The 25,089-nt window shown below is 35.0% G+C and overlaps 1 protein-coding gene across 9 annotated transcripts in view; it reads right to left on the bottom strand.

Moving 5' to 3' along the window:
- Window positions 1-25,089, bottom strand: part of LOC129945574 (small conductance calcium-activated potassium channel protein) — a 424,927-nt gene that overhangs the window by 277,029 nt on the left and 122,809 nt on the right. For all 9 annotated transcript variants that reach the window (XM_056055387.1, XM_056055391.1, XM_056055393.1 and 6 more), the window contains exon 2: window positions 8,212-9,117. In XM_056055387.1, coding sequence (XP_055911362.1) covers window positions 8,212-9,117 — 906 coding nt within the window. The remainder of the gene's footprint in view (window positions 1-8,211; window positions 9,118-25,089) is intronic.

Genomic DNA, 25,089 nt, shown 5'->3' with positions numbered 1-25,089 from the left:
ACTGGTAAGGTCAGTACATAGAAAACTCTATGCAACTTATTAACCGAAAGTATTGTCCAATTTGCAGAGGTATGCGCTCAAGAAGGAAGAAGAGCTGGACGGACAAGAAGTACATGGCGCAGAACAGTCGAGAAGGAATCAGCTTCGCTAGGCAAGAGTTGAAGGGAGCTGAAAGATATCACCGGAAACCGCATACGATGGTGCGTAGGCGTAGTAGGGGGCCTATGCCAGTTAAGGGGTTCTCAATGGATCTAACAGGTCTGAGGACCTAAGTGAGTAAGTAAGTATTGTCCAATTAAGTACCCTTGTCGTGATATTTAGTGCGTAAGACTGTCATGCCAGAGGTCTTACATATAATCCTTGTCTATTCCAACTAAAGTGTTTTTCACTTGTACTAACTCTTGGGGGGAATTGACAAATGCTCCAAGATTCATTCTTGTCATAAAAAGTGCTATTCGTTCGTATTTAACATAAAAACTATTGGTTCCATTCATCTCTCTCATTTCTCAAGCTCATGAATGGTTAAGAGTTGGAAGTCACTAAACCCTGGTTTGCCTCGAACTATTAGGTATCTTATTTTCTTTTTTTGTCCATGGAAACGGTCAAAATTAAGCCTCATTTTCCATTTGGACAAAAAAAATAACTATGGTTTCGATTCATATTCAATTTCATTTTCTCAAGTAATTTTTGTCAGTGTTTCAGGAAAAACACTTAAAGTTCTTTAGTTTTCTTTCTAATTTCAAGACAACTCAAAACTATAGACCACTCAGTTTATTTAACTTAAGCAAAAGCACATCCTAAATAGAAAACCACATACAAAAATCTTCCTTTTTGAACTTAGAACCATCTCACACAAACTTTTTTTTTAATCCTTCTTAGGTATTACAGATATAAGCATTTGCAACAACAACAACAAAAAAAAGCTCTTCACGTGATGCTCTTGATGTATGATATTGTCTTTCCATCCTTAACATAAATCAGAAAGATTTGTAAAACTTTAGGGAGAAGAAGATTGGAATATACACAAAGTGCTTACAAGATGAACACAATACAAAACTGATTGTCTTCAAGGAGTTTTGCAACGAATTTCCCCATCTCAAAACTCATACACGTTCTAGCTTTTTTCTTTAGATAATATATGTAGTTGCTATAACAGCCTTTTCGGTAGCTTTGAAAAACGTCTTATGATAAAATCCAATGAAAGGACTAATAATGTTTTCTATCAGCAGCGTGGAATTAAGCATAAACTTCTCTAAGGCAACGACTGTTATACCAATAAGAAAGAGGCTTCTGTCATGCACAAAACCAATCCTCGTAAGCTTGTGAAGTTTACAAAGTAAATCAACAAATAAAGCGCTTAGCTATCACACAATATGTATATATGTAAGTAGTAAGCTCTTTTCAGAAAAACATTTTGAAACGCAACGTTTTGGAAAGCCACAAAGGTTCTTATTTGATTTGCAGGAGACTTGCAGGCAATTTATGGAGGCATAAACCAATCAAGTATGTATTGTATGCGTATGCCATTACCACCAAATTTATGGTTGCACGGCACAAATAAATTCAACTTACAGCAACGAGAAAATCACTGCCTTACAAAAGGTAAGAAATGGCATACTTGATGGTTTATGGAGCAATTAGATAATATACTATAAAGTTAACTTCAAACATGTTCAACTTTAAGACATAAAATTACAAACAGTATTAATAGTGTCTTCAACGCAGTGTTTTAAAAACACGAGCTAGAAAATTTTGCTCCAATACTAGTATTTACACGTAGTTACCGTGGCGTGATGGTAAGTGCGTAGGACTTACACGACAGAAGTGCTGAGTTCAATCGCTGCATAAGCCACCTTCAATTTTTTCACGAGTACAGTCTCTTGCGAGGAATTGACAAATCCTTCAAGACTAATTCTCTTCATGAACATGCTTTCCCAAAGTTCTTTCGTATTCGGCTTAAAACTTAAGGTCATCTCCATCCCTGATAATATTCCAAAAATACTTCAACAAAAAACTCTTCTAAAACCTAAAACTGCAGGCACCTAAGTTTCACAGGAAAAGTGATAATCTTAGGTCCCTAGACAATGGTTCTTCAACGAGCCTATAGGCCTCATCAGTGACAAACGCTATAAAACAGGTCTCAATTATAGCGTTATCACTAGCTGGTATCACCAGACACTTCTTCAATAGATCTTGAAGAACTGGTAGACATTTCAGGAAACACTCTATTAGGGTTTATTAAAGCCCCTAGATGACTAGGACAAGACAATCAATAGAAATTATAGGTTTTATATTTAATTTTCTGGAAAGTTCAATACTTCGGGGTATCACAATGGATCTGCATTGATTTACCTAACCTAACCTTAAATCATAATGATCATCAGGCTTATCTGAATTTTTAGTTTATCAATCGGTCTCATTTTTATAAAATGAAATTTTGAAGACGTCAAAATAATTAACTATCTGGGGATTTTTAAAGGTGTAGAAATTTAAAATAGCAACATATTTTGCCAGCTGTCAAGTGATTTATTTTAAGTTTCATTTCGCATATCAAAATGTGTAGACTAACTCTTGAAAAAGAATTCCTTATTGTTCAAATTGTGCTTACTACAAGATTGATGTTGATCTAAATATTCTTAAGTGAATAAGCAATAAACATTAAAAAAACTTCCCCATTTAAAGTGATGAAAATCCTCAAATACTGAAAAAAAGTCATCAAAAATTTGACTTCCAGGGAACAATTTCATAAACATTCGCAATTTCGACAGGTTACAGGTTAAAATTTGTTAATTTACAACTTGACAATTGTCAAAATCTTTCTCATAAACAATATGACAAATTTTTAGAATTGTAGGAAAATCCCGACAGTTGTCATCTTTTCGTTTCATAAAGAAGTTCAAACAAAGAGTTGTTAAGTATTTTTCCACAATTGCCAGTAATTTTTCAACAAATTTTTCCTGACAGTTCATTTATAAAATGGAAAAAAATACAATCTACATATGTTTTTGTCAATAATTAATTGACAATTACGATAAGAAATTTAGTAAACAGTCAAGTGTTGAAAATGAAAAAAACTAAATTGATAAACGATATATTTTCAAGTGAAAGTGAAAATAAATCTGATGACGGTTCTCAGCTGGGTCTCCGAGTTATACGTCGCCGATGCCTTCGGAATTGTAAAACGATGAAACTTGATGAAAAATACAAAGGTTTTGTTCCATATTTCATCATTTTTCCGATCATACCACATTTCAAGATTATATAAATTGACAAGACAAATTTGGCAGTATAGCTAAGTATGACAATGGCAAAATTGTCACGAAAAATTCGTCAACTTTTATTGTGACGAACTTATTATTTTTTGTAAATATTTTATAAAATACAGATTTGTCAGAAAAGTGTGACAAATTTGTAGAATTGACACCTAAAATATCGTCATAAGATCGAAGTCAGACAGCGTGCGGCAAGTTTGAAAGATTTGAACGGGGTTTCAAGCGAGTTGGAGAAAACCGTGTTGTTATACGTACGGCAAGTATAGACTCGTTGTGAGATGCCATTTCAGTGGCCATAAAGCCGTGGTCGATTACGCATTGTAAGTTTGTTTAAAAGACCTGCACTGAAACGGGCGTTCGGTCATTGAAACACAGAGACGATTCCGAAATCATTTTAATATTGGCCCCTACGATCGTGTTTTTTTAAAGTTTGATACGATTATAAAGTGGGTAAATAGCTTTTGCAGAATTGATTCATTAAGACTTCCACAAACGACTACACCAAATTCGCAAGTTCACTATTTGATGTGTCGTTTCTTGAGATTTCATTATTGGTGCGTACTTTTTTGTGTAAATGGTCAGGCTGTCACTGTCAACACGAAGATCGTTATCTACAGATGATCCGTGATTTTTTGCTGTCGGAACTGGAAAGACGACGACGGTGGTACTTGAATATTGTATGGTTTCAACAAGAGGGGGCAACTTGCCATAATATACCAAGATCAACAATGGGTTTTTAAAGAGAAACATTCCCTGGACGTCTGACCTCATTATGAGGAGATCTGAAATGACCTCCTCGATCAGTGGATTTTTCTCCACGTGATTACTTTTTATGATGTTCAAATGGCAGACACGTACATTCAAGACGACATAAGCGTCCACAGGTTCTATCAACTCCTACTCTCACCTCCCCGTGGTGAACATCGGGTGCCTAGTACCTCAACTGGTGATTGGGTTCCAACCCCAGTGGAAAGTTGTTGGGGGCAGCAAACGAGAGAAGGGGGAGAGGTGTTTCCACTAAGGCACCTCTTATTATCCAGACGGCAGCGGGGGAATTCCCGAGATAGAATCAACGGTGGCGTCTATAGTTCCAGTGAGGTTCAACTACTTAGTGAACACCTTATAGGGCTTTTTCGACTTATTCGGAGCCTAAGCCTATAAGGAGCGGTTTATCCGGCTCCCCATCCTTGGAGTTATACTTTGGATCTGGCCCTCCAGGTTGGGGGTTGTGCCGTCGGGGTGACTTTTTGGCCACGTTAAAGCTTTCATAGTTGCGAAGCACCAACAAGCCTCGGATACGGACGGATTTACTGCTGACAACCAACGCAACCGAATTAAGGACAACGAACTTCGGATATGCACGTGGAATGTTAGGTCCACTTGCTGCCGAAGAATTAGCCTTAAGGCCATAGACCGCTTTATAGCAGATAAAAAATTATTATAGTTTTGGGCGATTTTAATGCCAAGCAAGGATGGGAAGACATCTTTGGTGGAATAATCGGGAAGAACAGCCTGCACGACAACACTTTCGACAACGGATTCAGGCTCATAGATTTTGCTGCGGGGCGATACAACATGGCCAGTACGCTTTTTTCACACCTCAACATCCACAAAGGAATTTGGACTTCTCCAGATCATTATACCGTCAACCAGATTGACCATATTGCGATCGACGCCAGACACGCTTCCAGCATTATGGATATACGAACTTTCCGAGGAGCTAACATCGAATCGGACCACTACCTCGTTGTAGCCAAGGTAGCCCTTCGGATTTCAAGACCCAAGGCAAAATAGGGAGGTGCTGGAAGAAGGTACAACGTCAAACGGCTACAATCACCAGAGATTACCAGATCCTATTCCAACTGAGTTACAAGTAACCTCTCTCGAAGTTCTCTGCCGCCAACACAATGTATCGAAAACCAGTGGCAACATTGGCAAGATGCAATCAGAGAAGCCGCCTCTGATGTGCTGGGTTTCAAACAGCCAAAAACAAGGAACGCTGCATACAAGGACGAGAACTGCTCATGAGCTCTATGAGCAGAAGAGGCGAGAGGAACGTCGACTATTCAGAAGAAAAAAGAGAGGGCATGAGAAACGTGCGGTCGAAGATGTTGAGAGGTTTAAAAGCAGCAATGAAGTTCGAAAATTTCATGAACAGGTGAAACGAAATTCACAGGTACATAAACCTAGAACCGAAGGCTGCAAAGACGAAAGTGGAAACATCATAGTGAAACCGCACTCAATGCTGAGGATATGGAAGGACCACTTCCGCTGAATTCCGCTGTCAGGCAGGATGATCCATTCAACAAAGACGACGAAAGCCAACAAATCCCATCCTCCCGACTTAGACGAAGTAAAGATTGCCATATCTAAGCTGAAGTATAATAAAGCCGCTATAGCGGATGGCTTGAATTCCGAGCTCTTTAAAGCAGCTGGAGATAAGTTGGTTAGGAGCATGCACCAACTTATATGTAAGATTTGGTCGGAAAAAAGCATGCCCGATGAATCGAACCTCAGTATTGTTTGCCCGATCCTGAAAAAAGGAGACTCTTTAAACTGCACCAAATATAGAGGAATCAGTCTACTTAACATCGCCTATAAAATCTTCTCTGCCGTAATATGTGAACGTCTAAAGCCCATCGTCAACAACCTGATAGGTCCTTATCAGTGTGGTTTAAGACCAGGAAAGTCCACAGTTGATCAAATAATCACATTACGGCGATCCTGGAAAAACCCAAAATCACCAAATCGACACCCACCATCTTTTCATCGATTTCAAGGCCGCATATGACAGCATATAAAGGAACGACCTGTATAGAGCCATGTTTAGTTTAGGCATCCCTGCAAAACTCGTCCGTTTGTGCAGGATGACCATGGAGAATGCAAGCTGCTCTATAAAGGTTGGAAGCAACTTAACAGAAACTTTCGATGTCAAAAAAGGTTTTAGACAAGGTGATGCGCTGTCATGTGATTTTTTTAACATCGTGCTTGAAAGAATAGTGCAGAGCTCAAACGTCAACACTAGAGGCACTATCTTTCAAAAGTCCGTCCAATTACTGGGATATGCTGATGACATTGACATAATCGGAAGAACTCAGCGTGATGTCAATGGGGCTTTTGTGAGTATTGAGGCAGAGGCGGCAAAAATGGGTTTAACGGTTAATAATGGCAAAACAAAGTACATGCTGTCGTCAAGAAAAGACATAAAACACCGACGTCTTGGTCAAAACGTCACCATCGACAGACGTAACTTTGAGATAGTCAAGGACTTCGTCTACCTAGGCTCCGCTGTAAACTCAGAAAACAACACCAGCGCTGAGATCAAACGCAGAATAACTCTTGCTAACCGCTGTTTCTTTGGACTAAGAAAGCAATTGAGTGGTAAAGTCCTCTCTCGAGGGACCAAAGTGTTGCTATATAAGACCCTCATCATCCCCGTCCTGCTATACGGTGCAGAAGCATGGATTATGACAAAAGCGAATGAAAGCACCTTGGTTAGCTTCGAGAGAGAGAGCTAGGGACCGAGCTTGATGAAGAAGTTTGTTGGGTGAGGCCCTAGTTCACACATTACTGTATCGCCAGCTTAAGTAAGTAAGTAAGATTACTTTTTATAGGACTATTGCAAACCACGAGCCCTAAAGAGACAATATCCCAAGACATTCGAGCAGTTTCATGTCATAAATATTTGGTCTTCAAATGTCAGATCAGTGTAGTATAGGTACCATTTAATATGGTGAGTAAAAACTCAAATTTATTAAGTACTTTTAAGAGTACGAGTTCACTACGTGTACAGAACGTTGTACCTAGTTAACTTTAGTCCTTTGGTAAAATACCTAATAATTTATTTGGAATCAACCAACTAAATAACTGCCATCAAGAGTTTCTGAGGCCAATGTATTTTATTATGGTCCATTATGGGCTCTTATGAGTTCACCGATGAACAAGAGGTAAATTATATATCAATATGTAAGTATATAGGATATAGTCATATAATAATAAGCAATATCAAGGACAAAATGTTTATTCACTAATTTGGTATCTTAAAGAGATACCTATACCTCTCGCTTGAATAGATACGTAAGACGATGAGGACTAGGACCAAGACCAGCGACGTAAGGTACCGTGTATGTATTTCATTATTCCACATCAACAAATATATTGTACAGAAACTCAATATATTGGTATGTTTCTTTCTTGCGGGATGGAAGTAAAAATCTTCCTCGTACATATATGAAATGAATTGGGAGGATATTATTGAATGTGGAGCCACAGGAAAATTGGCAATTCATGGTTATTAGAGAAAAGCTTTGTGCTCGGCAGAGTGTTAATAATGAATTATTAATGAAATGACTATTACAAAAAAATTAACTAAAATTACATGAGTCACATTTTTTTTGTTTTGTGATGATTTCCAACAAAGCTGAAGGAATGTCGAAAAGGATGAAGAATCTCGGTATGCCTCAGGCACTTCTTCCAACGATATTTGAAACTTAACCATGATCATTTACTATTAAAATTAGACCCTATTATTATGTGGATATGAATGATTCAACTACAAAACCTTCGAACTTCTCAAATAAAACTTATTAAATAATTCAAAAACTTAGCTTACGTAGAAACTAAATTGAAATACCATCACAAATAACGTGATAACAAACAAAACAAAATGAAATTACTCAACAGGATAATGATGTTAACATTTACGTGTACAAAAATAAAAAATAAACAAAATGGAGGAAAAAAAGTAAATAATTAATTTTAATATTAATGATAAATTGTCGTCTGGGCTAGCACATCATGAGTTGCAAGTACTTACAGTAGCAGGGTCGGTCGGTACGGTATTTTTAGTATTTTAGTATTTTTAACCGCATGGCCATAAAAACAAACACGATTTTATTTTGTAATAACAGAACACACCATCTGGTGTCAGTTGACTCACCTGCTTAAAGGGCCTCATGCCACCGTTGATGCGTAATGAGTCAGCAGCAATGCCTGCAATGCCATCTGCCGTACTTTCTCGAAGCTGCTTGAGCGATACATTGGGAGCAGTTTGTGAATGTCCACACGTACTGTGACCACTGCAGCACACAATATTACTGGCTTCGGGTTGTGAACTTTGGCGAATTATTCGCGAACCATTGGCGGGAGTGCATGTGACCAGGACTGGTGGAACTTGCTGGTGATATTGCTGCTGCTGTTGAACGGTCATGGTTGAAGCACATATTACTGCAGAACTGCTGAGGTTTCCCTGTTGAAAGGCACTTTTGACGCTGTCCCTCGAAGCGGAACGGTCCATGTTGGAGGTTGTAATTGGTGTGGCGGAAGCACGGCGACTGCAGTTGCGACACGCTCGACACCGGTTTTGCGTCGTCGTTGTCGTTGAAATGTTCTGATATGAAGAAGTCTGATGCGGTTGCAATTGGTCATGATAGCTGCTGTTGTTAAGATTTGTAACTGATATGGTCGGTTGTGGTTGTGGTGTTTGAGTTTGTAATTGTGATTGTGATTGTGATTCTTCGTGCGGATGGACCTCGATGTCAGGAACTGTCGGCGGTCGTATTCCTTGTTCGACGTCTTCGTCAGGCCCGCGTATACTCTCTTCGGAGCCAATTTGAATTTGAGCAGAGAGCTGCGGACTGGTAAGATATGTGGATGTGCGGTCTTGACGTATTAGTGTTGGCTTACTGCTCGTTGACATGTTTGTTGGTCCATTCGCTGATCCCATTTTAATTTGACGCAACACTGATGGTTTGCATTTTGGCGTATTTGAAACCAATAGGGAATCAGTTTCTTCCGAGCTAACGTAACCCGAATTATTTGTTTCCAAAATATTTTGTGCAGACATCTGAAATGAGCAAAAAGAAAAGTTTATTTAGATATTGTTCAAAATTAATTTTGATTCAAAATATATTTTTAAAATGTACTTTAAAGGACCAAAGCTGTAATGGTAGATTTGGTTGATTTAATGTTGCATTAAGCACGATGTATAGATTATTTTATTGATCCTTTTTTTTGTTACAAAACTTTGAAAAACTTTGACTGCTGGAATTCTTTATAAGAATTTTAACGTAAGCAGGATTTGAATAACATTTTGAAGTAGATAAGTGAGATAATTTTTGAATACAACTGAGGACGTAATAATTTAAAAAATAACTGGTGGAACTGAATGCAATAAAAACCATTCTATATCGGTTTACACGGGGGATCAAAATGTACTTAGATTTTCTATATGTATATATATCTATAAAAAAAATCATTATGACATAGCAATTGCCGTCTGCCAGATTGACAGTTAACATAAATTATACAAATATTGTAATAAGCTTTTATAATTATTTAATATATGGATTTAAAAAAGAAGACATTTTTTTTTTCAACTTTAAGTTTGAATTTATTTAAGTGGATTATTATTTGATAAATCAGAAATCTTCGTTAATTATTCTAGATCTATAACTTAACGCGATTTTGCAATATTTGTACAAATTGCCGACATTCATTTCAAGACAACAACTTGTTCATCCCATAAGAAGTCACTTCCAAAAATGCTCCATATTGTTTCCTTTAAAGTAGAGCATTTTCCAACCAAATGAATAACGTCCTCTCTTTCTCCAAGATTGCACATACTGCACTCCAATGGTAATTCGGGTCTATGTGGTATGAAATTCAGGCTTATAAGTTCGGCTCTAGGTCTGACCGTTGTTGAAATGTCGTTCACACTATTTGCATCACTTAAGTAGTTACTTTCAGCAAGATTGTGGTTCAGCCTTCTATAAATAGTTCTGAATAAGGAATCGGAAGCTTCAGCTACATAATCTTCTGTACATTTTGTATCTACTTTCGCAATCACATCATATCAGATATCCTTGCAACTCGATATGCTTCCAACGTTTAAATTGAACTCCACGTTACATTCTTCGGCGAGATAATTCCACTCCCTGTACCAGCTATTTTGATTTTGTACTGCTTTAAGACCTACTTTCTTGACCAGTCGGGAATCAGTCATCTTGAAAACTTTCAGTTAAATAGTCCGCTTGCAGTTTAAGGGTTTTGACGAATAGAGGTTAAATACCTGTCTATAGCATAATAACATAGTTTGGTGTGTTCAATGCAGACGATATACTCTTTTTACGTAGTGAGTTAGTAGTTTATCCACTGTGAGAAACTTTTTACATCCCCAAACTTGGGCGCCGTGTAAAAAAATACTCTCCGCTGCAGCTTCAAATACTTTATATTTTATACTATGTGCTATGTTGGCAAACAAGACTATATCATCCGCAAAAATCAATGCTTTAATACGCTCTCCCGCAAAGCCAACTCCTCCAGGAAGGAAATTAATTAGATCATTTATGAAGATCGCAAAAAATGGTAGGACTCTGTGTGCATCCCTGCCTCACTCCTGACGAAGCTGAAAACCAATCCGAATGTTCCGCTCCATTCCAAACTTCAGTCCGTGTTTCTCTGTACAACTCTTCGAGTATTAAGTCGAACTTCAACGAAAATCCAAGATTGTACAATTTGAAAATAAGGCACCTCTGTTGATCGTGTCAAAAGCAGAATCAATGAAAAATACATACAATTTTTTAGCGTGCATGCAAAAGCTTTCAGCAAGGCTCTTGAGGACAAAGATATTGTCGATTGTAGAGTATCCGGATCTAAAAACAGCTTGACACTCGCTTAGCACATTTTGCGTTTTAATCCATCTTGTAAGTCGTTTCTGTAACATTGTTGTGAAGATCTTATATGTTGCATTTAGAAAAGAGATTCCTCGATAGTTCGCTGCATTGAACAAGGATCCTTTTTTGTGTATCGGGAATATTACAGCAGTCCTTAATTCATCTACCGGAAGTTTCTCTTCAAAAACATTATTAAATAATGTTCTTTCAGTGCGACCCTTCCGTATTTGTAGAACTCTACTGGAATACTATTTGAACCTGCCGCTTTCCCATCTTTAAGTGTCATTAAAGTGTGTTCAAGTTCATGCATACTAAATTCTGGGTCTGAAATTTCGTTCTCAAATCGAGGAGCTGCATAATGCGCCAGTTTGCTAATGTTGTTTCGTAATAAAGTAGATCTTTAAAGTGAAGGAAAAGTGAATTTGAACACAGTTTTTTGTGTATTACTGGATGTTTTCGATTTAATTCCCAAGCCAATTTCCATAAGACCCTAGCGTTTTTACAAGACAGCAATGTGCATGCTTGTTTTTCTTCATATTTCAACTTTTTGGCTTTGCATAGCTCTTTAAATTTCCTATTGGCCTCCAAGAAGTTAATCCTAAATGAGCTTTGGAAGGAACTCCGAACATTTTTCAACCATGCAAAAGAAATCTTCCTAGCTTTTCGGCATTCTTGATCAAACCAAGGCTCATTTCCTGAATTCCATCCTTTTCCACGAGGCTGCTGTTGGGGGTAAGATTCCTTTATGGTTTCTTCTAACATTTGAAAGTCTGGTCTTTGATGTGCTTGTACCCTACCATTCAGTTGTTGTCTGTATGCTGAGGCTTGCGATATCTTCCAGTTAAGTCTGGGCAGTGATTGCGGGCTAATAATTTCATCATCATTTGGCGCCGCCGTTGGAATGTTGAAAATATAAATCTTCAATGACTTTCAAAATTACGGTATTACTAACAGCGCTTCTAACCATCACTACATTAAGCTAAACTTTTGGTGGCTTAATGGAAAATGGCCTTTGAATTTCTAAATTAAAAAAAAACATCATGGAATTGAATTTCAGAAATTTATTTGTTTTTTTTTCACAATACTTTGATATTCTTCAATTCTAAATCAATGTGCACTTAAACCTCCTTTCAAACTTACTCTTCTTTTTTTAATACCCGCACTGTGTATTTGAATTGAAAAGGGTACTATACTAAAATTCTTTTAAGTGCGTCTTCATAATAAAGACAACAAAAACCTGATACTTCTTCTCAAGCAGTATGGTAATAATCCTGTCTATTTCCACTTCAATCAAATCGATTGGAAAAAAACAAAACGAGCTATTCTGAAAAAATGGACATCAGCACAACCTATTCCAAAAAAAAATGATCTTTCCTGTAACCTTTGATGGCCACAAACAACAACAAATCGCATGTCAGTACAAAACATGCATCACGCACTTTCATTGAGTTTTAAAATCACACAAAGTCAAATTATAAATACAATTTTTATTGAAGTCATTTTTTTTAAGTTTTAACCTTCTCTAAGACAAAAGAACTATAAAACGAAAAATCTTTCAAACCATAGTGTAGAGTACAGGCCCGGCACGCACATGGTCGTATATCTTGGCATGTATGACACATTTTGACAAAGCACGCAAAAACTGAAAAAGATGTATGTTTTTAAGTTTTCTGTTGATATGGAAATAAAATAAATTTATCACTTAACTTACAGGGTTTTATAATAAGCAATTTCATTTTGATATAAAAAAAATAGTATTTAAAGAAGAAAAAAAGAACAATGAAAAACGATATCAAACAAGCTACGGATTCAGCACTATAACTTTTTCATGAAATTTTACATGACTAACCCACATTTGCAATAACTTCACAAGTTCCATTTTAATGTCTTGAGTTGACTGTGGAGCATTTAAACAAAGAGCATATCCAAGAATATAAGTCAAAAGGTCAAAATTAAAGCATTTAATCAAAGAACGTACCCCTTTCCTTTTACTCAAGAAAATAAGTGAAAATGTCAGTGCTGAAGATAAATCAAAAGATTTCTTCGAACAATAAGATCGAAGCATTTTTCCAGCCTTATTTCCAAACAAGAAAGGTCCAATCCACCTCTGCCAAAAAAGCAGCTTAGCTTTGAGGATGGAGCGGCTATTCAACAGTCTTTTCTTGATTTTCTGAGTATTAAATGCGAAAGTTCTGCTTATTATCTTAGCCTCTGAGGCAAAAAATGACCTATTAACTGAAGGTGTTTTTGATTTTTTGAATGATTTGGCTGAAGTCTTTGTGTTTACTGAACTTAAAAAGCTTTAAGACCTCAGTCCCTGTGCTGAATAAATTATATTATGTCATTTTTGGAATGCCTAGTTCCAAAGCATCCATCAGGTGGAATCGACAAACCTTGGTTCTCGTAAACACTAAGTGTCAATGTACAGTCGTCAAACTCGCATTTTGACAAAGTGAAATATGGCAAAATTATTCTAAGAGAATAGAACACCTGCTAAAGTAAACGGCCTAGTAAAAACAGTGAGGAACTATGCCTGGGACAGCCACTCACTTGAGCACATTCTTGTACTTCAGACCAAATTGCATATCGTGCACTTCCTGATGTTTTTGGTCAATTTGATCATTTAAAAGTGTATAAAATCAGAAAAATTTTAAGAAAAACGGGTCTTTGCGGTATGTGAAAACACTAGGGTACTCGTATCGTACTGTCTAAAGAACCGGTCACCTCAGATCATCGACGTGCTTAATAACTGAACCTCTCCTGATCGTGGATGAATATTATGCACAAAGACTTGTATTTACAATTGGCTCAAGAACTAAAGCCTTTTCACCATTTCAAGTGTGGTCAGTGGTCAGAATGTTGGCAAGAAATGGTAACAGTGAATGATCAATTTTAAAAGAACATCATCTTCAGTGATGAGGTACATATTCACCTTAGTGAATTCGTCAATAAGCAGATTTGACACATTTGGGCGAATGATATTCTAAGAGTGATTCTCGAAAAATCAATGCACCCACAAAGATTGACTAATTAGGCCGTATTTTTTTTTTGCAAAATAAGGCTGGTCGGGCAGTTACTGTGACTGGTGTTCGCTATTCGGACTGTACTACTTGCAACACAGCTAATAAAACAATGGCTTTTTTGGAATGGTCGTGTTATTTCATGTGATAATGGGATTTGACTCCTTTGGACTTCTTTCCTTGGAGTTATTTGAAAAAATGGTTTATGTCGATAAGTCAGCAGTAATCCAAGAGCTAAAGGATGAGATAATTCAGCATATTAACGGCATAGAACCTTAACTATGACTCAGCCTTATCATACATTTGGATTATAGGAAACAAGTGTGCCGCCGAATTCGCGGTGTTCATTTGGCCAATATTTAACTTTTAACATAATTGAACAATACCAATATTATCACAATAAAAAGAAATTATTCTAATTGTTTAAACAATTTGTGTTTTATTAAAAATCAACATCGGCCCTTAAAATTTAACCACCCTTTAGGTAATATAATTTTGGTACAACGTATAATTCGGATTGTATGGCTAAAGAGAGAATTTCTTAACAGTACTGCTGAATTAGGACTCAGTGAACAAGAAATTAAAAAAAATGTGGCTGGGATGCGACCCACACTGATAACTTCCCATCCCGTCTGTCGATTTGTCTTGCTTATAAGGTTTGTAAGTTTTCGTGTTTTGTAAAAAAAGTTGTCAGTTTAATTATTTAAATAAAAAAATACTTTGATTTCAAAAATTTTTTTTGTGAACTAAATTTGTATTCGAAAACCAATTTTAATAGCATTTTTTAAAAGTTTGTATTTCCTATATAAATAAATACAAATTGGATGAATGAAACTAATTTGAACTAAATATCTTCTTTTGTTCACGAACTATCGATGAGCTATTTTTAACAATTTTGTGTACTATTTTTTGTAGATTTAAATTTTTTATATGAAAAAACTGACTGTTGGATTTTTATATACAAATTAACTAAATGTCGAAAACAATATTTTATGTGAGTGTGAGATAAAATAAGTTTGAAGCCAATATTTTTAGTTTTTGAAAAGATATTTCAGTCGAAATTAAATTTTTACTAAGTTTCAGTATTGTTCTTTGTAGGCTTTTATTTTTTGGGATTCTCTTCAGAAAATTTTTCAAGATTCTGGTCTTGTGAGGAGAGTTGGGCTCATCCAAACGTTTTGTTCTACAAAATTGAATGATTTCTCTACCGTAGACACGTACGTTAACGATGTTTTAAATACATCGTACAAGCTCAGGTCTGTTGGTTTTAACCTAGATGAAGAATGGATAGGATCAATGCTTTTAGCTGGTCTTCCCGAAGAATAAAATGATAATGGGAAACCTCTGGGATTCTTATTACAGGAGACAGTATTAAAACCAAACTTCTTCAAGACGTTAATATGGATTCAAGTCAAGATACTGCTTTTGTTGGCAAAAACAAGAAAAACTTTGGGAATAAGAACTTTAAGGATCCTAAATGTTTCAACTGCAACGAAATTGCCCATATTGCAATGCGACGTAAGGATGTTTTTCCGTTACGGCTCTTGACAAAAAAGAATGGTATTTCGACCTGGGAGCGTCAGTTCACATATGCTCAAATATTTTTTGTAAAAAATCAGTCAAATCAATTTTTCTTAAAATTTTACCGAATGTTAAAAACAGTATTTTTTTAAAAGATTAAACTAGTTACAAGACAATATCAAATTCAACTTTTTGTAATGTTAATTTTTAGGTTTTTAGTTTTTGTAAAAAAAACTGTCAGTTCGAATTTTCTAAAAATTTTACTTGATGTCAAAAACGCTATATCTCGTTGCATAATATTTATTTGGACATAAAATAATTTTTTTATTCGTAGAATTTTCGAGGTGACATATTTGTTTGTCAGTTTTGTGATTTATAAAAAATCGTAAATTGGAATTTTTTCTTAAAATAGTTTTGTTTGGTATCGCGTTACAATATACAATATAGAAATTAATTCAAGATTTTAGCATCATTAGTTCGTGAGATATAACTAAAATTTTCAACTTTTTTTTTAACTGCTATGGTAAAAAAACCACGCACGCAATTTTCTTGAGACCCTTTTCTGCATCTTTTTGTATTAATGTTTGTATAACAAAATTTATTTGAAGTCGATATCTTTACGGGTTCTTTAGAGCGTACGAACCTACATACGTTCTCTAGGGACCTTGAAATTTCGAAATTTTCAGTTCGACAAATCGAACCGATTACAATAACTTCCCATGGGAAGTTAATAATTCAACAATGATAATATGGGTCGTTTGAAAAGTCCGTTCAAAGTCAGACAGATAACACTACTGGTGCATATCGAGGTTATTTACAGTTAGTATCATGTCTTGAAAGAATACACACCAAGTTTTAGCCAGGTCGGTCTATTGGTTTGTGTTTGACATTCGTTTGAATTGAGACAGTCAAAAAACTAAACAGACTAAACAGAAGCTTGATAATCATTACGTTACTGCTAACCTTCTAGTAGAACAGTTTACAAGTGGTTTCAAATTTTTGGGATTGGCCATATGAGCACATTATATGCTGAACGTTCTTGACGCCCTGTTTAGGTTACAACTCCAGAAATCATTGATAAAATCCATGATATGGTGATGAATGACAAAAGAATAAAGGTGCGTGGGATTTCTAGTGCTGTGCGTATCTCGAGTGAACCGGTACATAATATTTTGCATTACCATTTGGACATGAGAAAGCAGTGTTGCAAGAATGGTCTGCAGCTGTTCCAGAAAAATCCGCCGACTTTAAGCGTCATTTCATCACTGTGGATAAAACATGGATATATTGCTTACACTCCTGAGACCAAAATTCCATTCAAACGAGGAGTTGATTACAGAAACCAATGGCTACTTTACAGACTTGGACAAATCCTATTATTCGGAAGGGATCAACAAACTAGAGCAGCTGTGGACGAAGTGTCATGCTGTCAAGACTGAAAGGAGACCACGTTGAAAATAAAAAAGGTTTATCCAAAAAAATTAATCAGTTTTTATTTCGCACGGACTTTTCAAACGACCCTCGGATAAGTGCACTGACCAGCCCTGAGTTGGAAATTATACTCAAGCCTTGAACTTTTATAAGTCTTATCGATAACAACTAGACCGGACTACTGTAACTCAAATATTTTTTTAAATACTTTATTGCTCTCAAAATATCAAACTACTTAAAAATAATTATGAAGCTGGTCATGATAGAAGTCTAATAACGATTTGAATCGTTCCAACTAAAAACAATACAAAAGAATTGTATATGTTTTTTTATATTAACAATAAAAATGCACCTGTTGATGAGATATGTAGATTTAAAAACAATTTCAATTTCGATGTTTTATTCAAATAGAAATTAAAAAATAAAACTCTTTCTAGGAAAATATCAAAAATAAATATTTCTATACTATAAATTATTTCCATTCAATTCTTAATAATCCTTTGAATTTTTTTAAAAAATATTGCTTCATAGTTTTGAAGTATTAATAGATATGAAGTTATAGTTATAGATGCCTCCAGATAAATTGAATTTGTTATTAAAACAATATGAGAAAGTTCTTCTATAAATACAATCTCTCTATTAGATAGAAATGTATGTATTTTTGTTGGTTTTGTTTATTAGAGATCATCTAAATAAATAACATTGATTATCTCAATCGAAAAACCACATTGCAAAAATTCCTCTCTTGACCTTTATAACTCAAACAAAAAAACGAAAAAAAACAGGTTGAACAATTTCTCTCCCAAAAGACCAAAAGACTTTCAATTTAACCTGAAATTCATCTTGCCCTAAAGCACTTCTCTTGATTGTTTTCGTTCCATCGTTAAGCCACTCGGACATCAGGACAATGAACCACATATACCTATACAAATAGTACATTCGTGAATAGTGATGCTAAAAAAATAATACATAAATAAAAATATTTTTATGGCCATTTTATCCTCACGTACAAAAAAAAAATACTCGTATATGAACTGAACATAGAGGCAAGAGGCATACTACAATAATTTGTTATCCTACCTCGCCTTTTTTGTTTTGTATCAAATTGGAAGTTGATTAATACGTTGAACCATTACATAACGTTCCATAACATCTAAGCCCATAAAAATATCAATTTTTCAATTTTATGTCACACCTTCCTTTAGCTGTGGTTTTTCTTCCTCCATTTAGTTTTCCTTTTCCCTTCATAAACATAAACATACCACATATAGGAAGCAAGGACCTCTTTAAACGTTCGTTGGCATACATTCGAATAAAAATAAGGCTATGCCTAGACTTACATATAACTAAAACCAAGTCGTTTATTAGATGTGAGAAATTAGAAAAAGCCTTCTTGCATTTGAAATTTCTATGTTTTTAAATTAAAAAAAAAAATGGCAAGAACAATTTATGTGCTATACGATACGATTATGGCAAATAGGTAAGAAAGAGTCCACAATGAGTTTGGTTGCAAGCTCCGTAATTTAGTGCTTCTAAGTTCGTTCCTAATGTATAATTAAATGCAAATGTATGCTTACACGAACATACCAATGCGCTCATCTATTATGCACCCTTACTTCCAGGTTCAACACACTCGTGCAAAACTGCATATTAAATAAGTTGAATAAGCTCAATATCAACAGGGTGTTTTTTAAGGAGTTCGATATTACCGAATATTTATGAGTACTACAAACCTTTTAAAGTTTTTTTAACTATTCGAAAGGTGTGCCCGTTGCATGGTGGTTAGTGTGTTGGACTGTTATGTCAGAGGTCTAGGGTTCGATCCCTGCCTATGGGGTAGTTCGTGAAAAGTGCTATCTTAAACTAGCCGTTCAAAATCGACTTAAAACTGTAGGTCCCCTCCATCCCTGACAAAAGTACTCGCACACGTGAATTGTTGGGAGTTGTAAGTCACTAGGCCCTTGTTTTCAACGGTCTGTTGCGCCACCTAATTTATTAATTTTATTCTAAAAATTGAATAGGTTCAATATGTGAACCAAAATGCAGAGTATTTGGTATAATTCTTTGGACAAAAATAAGGTTAATACTATAGTGTAACTAAAATGACTTTTAAAATTTTTAAATCTTGGAGATTGAGGATTATTTGGACCTTCTAAGCACCAGATTGTGCTTCGATTAAAGTTCTTCTAACATTTTAAAGGCTCATTAAACTACCAACTAAAACTAACTTACTTCCTTACCTACTTAAGTTAATGTTTAGAAAAAAGAAATATGGTCACCCCAAGTTAATATTTCCATATTAATGCAAATGGGTTTTCTCAAAAGAGGTCAAAAACTACATATGTAAGCTTAATAATAAATTATGCAAACATTTCTCTCTTCTCTTTAGAAACTTGAATTTTGTGCGAGGATTAGATAAACATTTTATGAGACTCGTCAGATTAATGAAACCAATAATTTTTCGTTTTATTTGGGACGTAAAATATTTCAAGAGAAATAATTTTGAAAAGCACTTTATAAATTAGAACAAAAACTTAAAATTAATTGAAGGAGATTTGTAATCGGGTTGTCACGAAATCGTTTTAGTATTTCAGAAATATTTCATTTAAAAAGGTATAAAGTTTAATATTTCTAATATTTTGAACTTTCCATAGGAAGTTCTTGAAATGGGTCCGATTTTCCAGATTGAAAATTTTGACATTTCTCCACTTTTCAAGGTCCCTAGAGTAGAACGTACGTCCCTACGTTCGAGATGTTTTTTTCGTCGTCCATAGATCAAGAACCAGAAGAGATATCGACATAAATAAATTTTATTATACAGACAATATAAATCAAAGATTTTATAAATAAAAAATCTGAAAAAATGTGTTACCTCGAAAATTTTCGAAAACAAAATGATTTTTAATCCAAAACATTTTGTGCAACAAAGACTAAAGTTTGTTTAACATTTGGTAAAATTTTGAGAAAAATCAAATTGACAGCTTTTTTATAAAAAAATAAAAACATTACTCAAAGTTGGTAAAAATTGAATTTCGACTGAAATATCTTTTCAAAAATTTGAGATTATGGCTTTCAACTAATTTCCACTTATAAGAAATATTTTTTTCAACATTTGGAAACTTTGAGATATTGGCTTTAAACTACTTTTATCTTTTTAAAAATATCTTTGTCAAAAATTAAATAAATTTTGAACAAAATATACAGTTTTCTTACAAAACATAAAAACCTAAAAAATACTCGACTCAAATAGTTTTTCAAAAATTAAAAATATTGTCTTCAAACTTTTTTAATTCACAGACAATATTTTTTTCAATATTCAATAGTTTTTCTCATACAATCCAACACTCTGTTTTTTCATAAGAAAATAAAATCTACAAAAAATAGAGCCCCAACACGAAAACTTTTAAGCGAGACAAATCGACAGACGGGATGGGAAGTTATCAGTGTGGGTCGCGCCCCAGCCTCTAATAACGATTTTATGCACATAAGCACTTAAAGATCACCAGGATACAAAAAGCATCTTGAAAAAGGGAGGAGATCTGGCAAGTAGTTAGTAAAAAGTATGAACATTAACGGCCCAAGACCCTGAGGTACACCTGGAAAGTTCACTATTTATTTAAATAACTCTTCACCAATATTGACATATTGTTTTCTGTCCACTAAATAGCTTTTTATCCATCTTAGCAGCACACGGGATCGAAACCAAACATTACACATTTACTTATTAGTACATTATGCTGAAAGCGATCAAAGGCCTTTGAAAAATAAGATTAGATGAAATCAATTTGAACTAATCAATGAATAATTCCACGTTTCCAAAACCCAATTCCATTGCAAGTTTAAATCTACAAGACTTTTAAAAGAGAAATTCGGTGTTTGAAACATGCATTGGATGGACTCCCAAGCATTTAGTTTTTTAAAATCACCAAAAACAATTTAGGTTTTTTCCAAATGTGCGATTCAAGAGACCAAATTTTTAAGTCTGTACAAACGAATTGTTAAACCAAACAGGCTTTTTAGAATTTTTAAGTTATTTAAAAAGGACACAATTTTAAATTATATACTCTTTAATGTTTCAAAACATAGAAAAGAAAGATCGAGGTGTGTGCACTTAAAAATTAGCTGCCAATCAATAGTTTCTAAGTAAGTTTTCATTGATACATTATCCACATTTTCATACTACATTCATTTATACTTTTGAACAATATTAGAAGATTTTGATTCATTTAAAACAGAAAACCTAAAAGTTAAAATTAAGTGCAATTTAATAAATATTGTTTTGAAAATAACTATCTATATAAATTAAATCGAAGTCCGGCAAAAATCTTCGTTTCAAACACTCCTAATGGGTGCCGGGCGGTAATGATTACAACAGTTGTCTTGCACGTTGTCAAGATGGGGATCAGCTAAGGTCAGGTTGGATTGCTGAAGTTTCCTACTCCTTAATAGTAGCAAGCCTTGGCAATGCAATTTGACCATAGATACGCTGTCCCTAATTTCAGTGGTGGTGTGAGCGTCTTACATAATCCGTGCCGAAGAATGACCAGTCGCTAACGAGCTCATTCGGATGCCTTGGCAGGGTCCATCTTATTTACTTAATTACCCAGGTATATCGGCTCTGCCGGGGCTGACCTCTTTTTTTTCCGACCTACTCGTGGGACCAACATACAACAAACTTAAACAAAATGGACGAACTAGACATGACAAACGAAGAACCATCCATAGACTTAGAGGATAAACGCTTGGCCTCAAGCCAGGAGACCTTGAAGGGGAGCTCATTTAGCAATGCTAGTTCCAGCACTTGTGGGCAACCCAAAACCACAAGAAGTAAATGCAGTGTTATTCATAGCACTAAAATACTTCCTCAACCGAATACAAAACCGAAACCCTCGAGTAGCAGTGCAACTCGAAGAACCAAACAACTATCGGAAGGCGCTCTTCTCAGCAACCGCTTCAAAACGGCCTCTCACATTCTTGGCAAGATTGCCAAGAATGAAGAGACCGGAGTGATTTATGAGAGGGACGCCCAAGATAAAATAAAGTACCAAAAGGTTGTTGATGAATACAACAACCTTCAGGTTTTCTAGGGATTTCCTTAGTGAAAGCATTGCTAAAGTTAGCAATGACTGGGAGGGCTTGAAGCTCAAGCTTATCCCAGCTAAGGACATCCCTAGACAACCGAAGACTCGCATTTGGTTGTCACTCATGAGCATAAAACCAAAGACAGGATCTAATCCGCGGTCTTCAGAGGCAAAATCTGCTGGTCCATATGCACGATTGGGCTGTAGTAAAGGCAGAAGAACCGCAGAAGACCAGCGCCTCTTACCTTCTGAGGATTAGCGAGGAGAGTCTAGGGGCTCTCGAAAAGGCCGTGTACAAACTTAGTTTTGGCATAAGGAATGCCAAAATTAAAATTCTGCAAAGTCGGGGAACAGCCAACGACAAAGCTGATGACAACGTCGAGGTTGACGATGTTGTTAACGGAGTCGAGGTCCCCAGCGAGTTGCTGGGCCCCAGCTCTGCAACTAAAAATAATTAAAAACGCGCTGAAGGTCATCGAGATTAATCTGAAGCACTCTAAGTGTGCTTCAGATAATAATAATTAACTGAGTCCCTATATGTAGCTAAATCCTATAGGCTTCCTGACTTTGCTAGCGTTTTTCAGGCTGAACTGCTGGCAATATGGGAGGCATGTAAGATACTTAAACAAACCCCAGCCTATAGGAGTTCATGCAGAGAAGTTGGGTAACTCCTTCAACGCCTTTTGCCGAAGTTGTAGTGACCAAAGAGAAAGTGAAACGATAATCCATTTCCTCTGCAAGTGTCCTACTTTGGCAAACACTAGAATGAAATACTTTGGAAAAGCATTCTTTCACGAACTTGATGAGCTATCTGAGACAAAGATTAGAGACCTAATATTTTTTCTCAATGCGACAAAATGGCTCTAACATAATCGCTATGAAGCTTCTCTATATATATTTTCCTTTCTATCACAGGTCAAACGAGTTTTCGGTATCAAAACAAAACATACCAAATGAAATCGAAACTCAGTCCTAAGGTATCAGGAACCTTATTAATTTGGTACATATTTAAAATCTTTGGTGACATTAACAGGAAACAATCTTTTTTATCTTCATTTAATCATTAATCCTTTTATGTTAGACAAATTAGAATCACCAACGATTACAAAATAACAATTTAACGATATTTTTTTAAATACGAGTCTCATATAATGCATATTTCGATAAAAGTACAATTAGGTCTCGGAAAGTCCAAGAATTATTGTTGAAAAGCCTCATCATTCTTAATGTGTCACTCTTTGTTGATATTTTTAAAGATGAAGCAGTGTGATTGAACCTTACTTTATCGAAAAAAATTCTAGTGGAACTGTTATGACATGTAATGATTTGTCACGTCGGAATCAGAATAATTAACATAATAATCTCAAATATGTAAAAAAAATCATATCGGTGTTATTTCTCGAAGAATTGATCAAAATTGGCAATGTGATATTTTGACTTAACACTTTTACATTTGTCTTTGGGGAAAAGATAACGTGAAAAATAACGTCAATGCATATGCTCAATCCAAGATCTTAATTATACATTTCTAGAACTTTCGAGGGCAAACAGCTGCAAATGTTTGAATTTTCCCAGAATTCTAAGCTTTACCAGAATGAGATCTTTACCCGCTGCTTCTGTCGTTCATACCTCCTCTAGTTTTTATAGACAATAGTTCTTGGCTTTAATTAAAGAAATCAATAATTTGAATTATCAAATCATAACTTCTAGTTATTATGAGCCCTTAAGGAGTGGTAGAAAAATTATTTGTATTTTCCCCAATATTTGAAAACCAGAAGTAAAACAAAAACCATTTCATCAAAACTTGTGATTATCAAGAAATCCTGAAACACATTCAAAGAACGAAAATATTGGTTGAAAAATTGTATGAGCAAAATTTACTTGTTTCTTCTTATACACAAAATAGTGGTGATGGTACAATTTTAAACTCTGGCAACTTTGTATTTTAGCAAGATATTTTGATCTTTAAATGATAATTAAGTAATAAACTTTACTACTTAAAAATAATGACCGAACTTCGTTCTTTAAGCACCTTTCAACTATAGCTGTTAAAAATTTCCAATTACGAGAGTTCTATCTCGACTATTGAGACGCGTTATTTGATATGTTGTAAACTATCTCTCGATTATTACTTTTGAAATAGTTTTTAAATCTCTTTTAAAATGTTTCAGGGCACAGTATATATAACTTTAATATTAAAGCTAGCTTTTTGTAAGTTTAGTATTAGCAAAACTCTTCAATACCTTCCTTAAGGTAAAATGTATCCTTGAAATCATAGATAACATTATGTGTTTCGGAATTTCTCCAAGCCAAAATTTTGCAGAGCAAAAAAATATGAAATTTTTCAAAAGAAAAACATGCATTTTCTGTATAATTTTTTTTTTTGATTTCTAGAGAATTCTTGAAATGAAATCAACAACATCTCAACTTAACAAATGCATATTTCTATATTTTCTATCATAAATAAATCTAGCATCTGAATTAAGGCCAAAAAAGAAATCTTAAAAATGAATAACGCCTCACTACAAAAAGGAGCTTCACAAAAAAAAGGATAACTCAAGTCCATAACTAAAAAAGGAAATCTTTATAACCTTAATGAGGGTTATATATTTACTCCATGCCACCAACACATGCAAATAAAAAAAAAATATTAAGCCAACCGTGCATGAGGCTAAGTTGTTTTTATTTTGTATTCCTTTTTTTTTGAAAATTTTAACCTCACTTTTCCCACTCCTGACAATTTGAATAACCCTTGGAGACGAAAAGGACCCATTTCAGACTTTCATTCGTTTCGTTTTTGCAATGAAGTAAGAGATAGGTATGTACATCTAAGGCGAGTTTAATGGCATTGTTGTCACGAAAGCTTAGACTTGTGTATATAATTATATAAAATGATCCTTATAACAGATGTGATGTACATATTATATAAAAATGGTTGTGAAGTACTATCTTATCTACTTTTTGGCTGAAATGAAGCGATGCTCTTTTTTCAAATTTTTTGAAATCTTTTTTAACAAGCAACACTCGCTAAGAGGAATTTAAATGAGGAGAAAAGGAAAAACTTAACTAATTAGAGGGTTATTTGGTTAGT

The sequence above is a fragment of the Eupeodes corollae genome, chromosome 2 (assembly GCF_945859685.1).
Source record: "Eupeodes corollae chromosome 2, idEupCoro1.1, whole genome shotgun sequence".
Taxonomy (NCBI): Eukaryota; Metazoa; Arthropoda; class Insecta; order Diptera; family Syrphidae; genus Eupeodes; species Eupeodes corollae.
The sequence above is the reverse complement of the archived record's forward strand: the minus strand, read 5'-3'. Positions and strand labels throughout refer to the sequence as shown.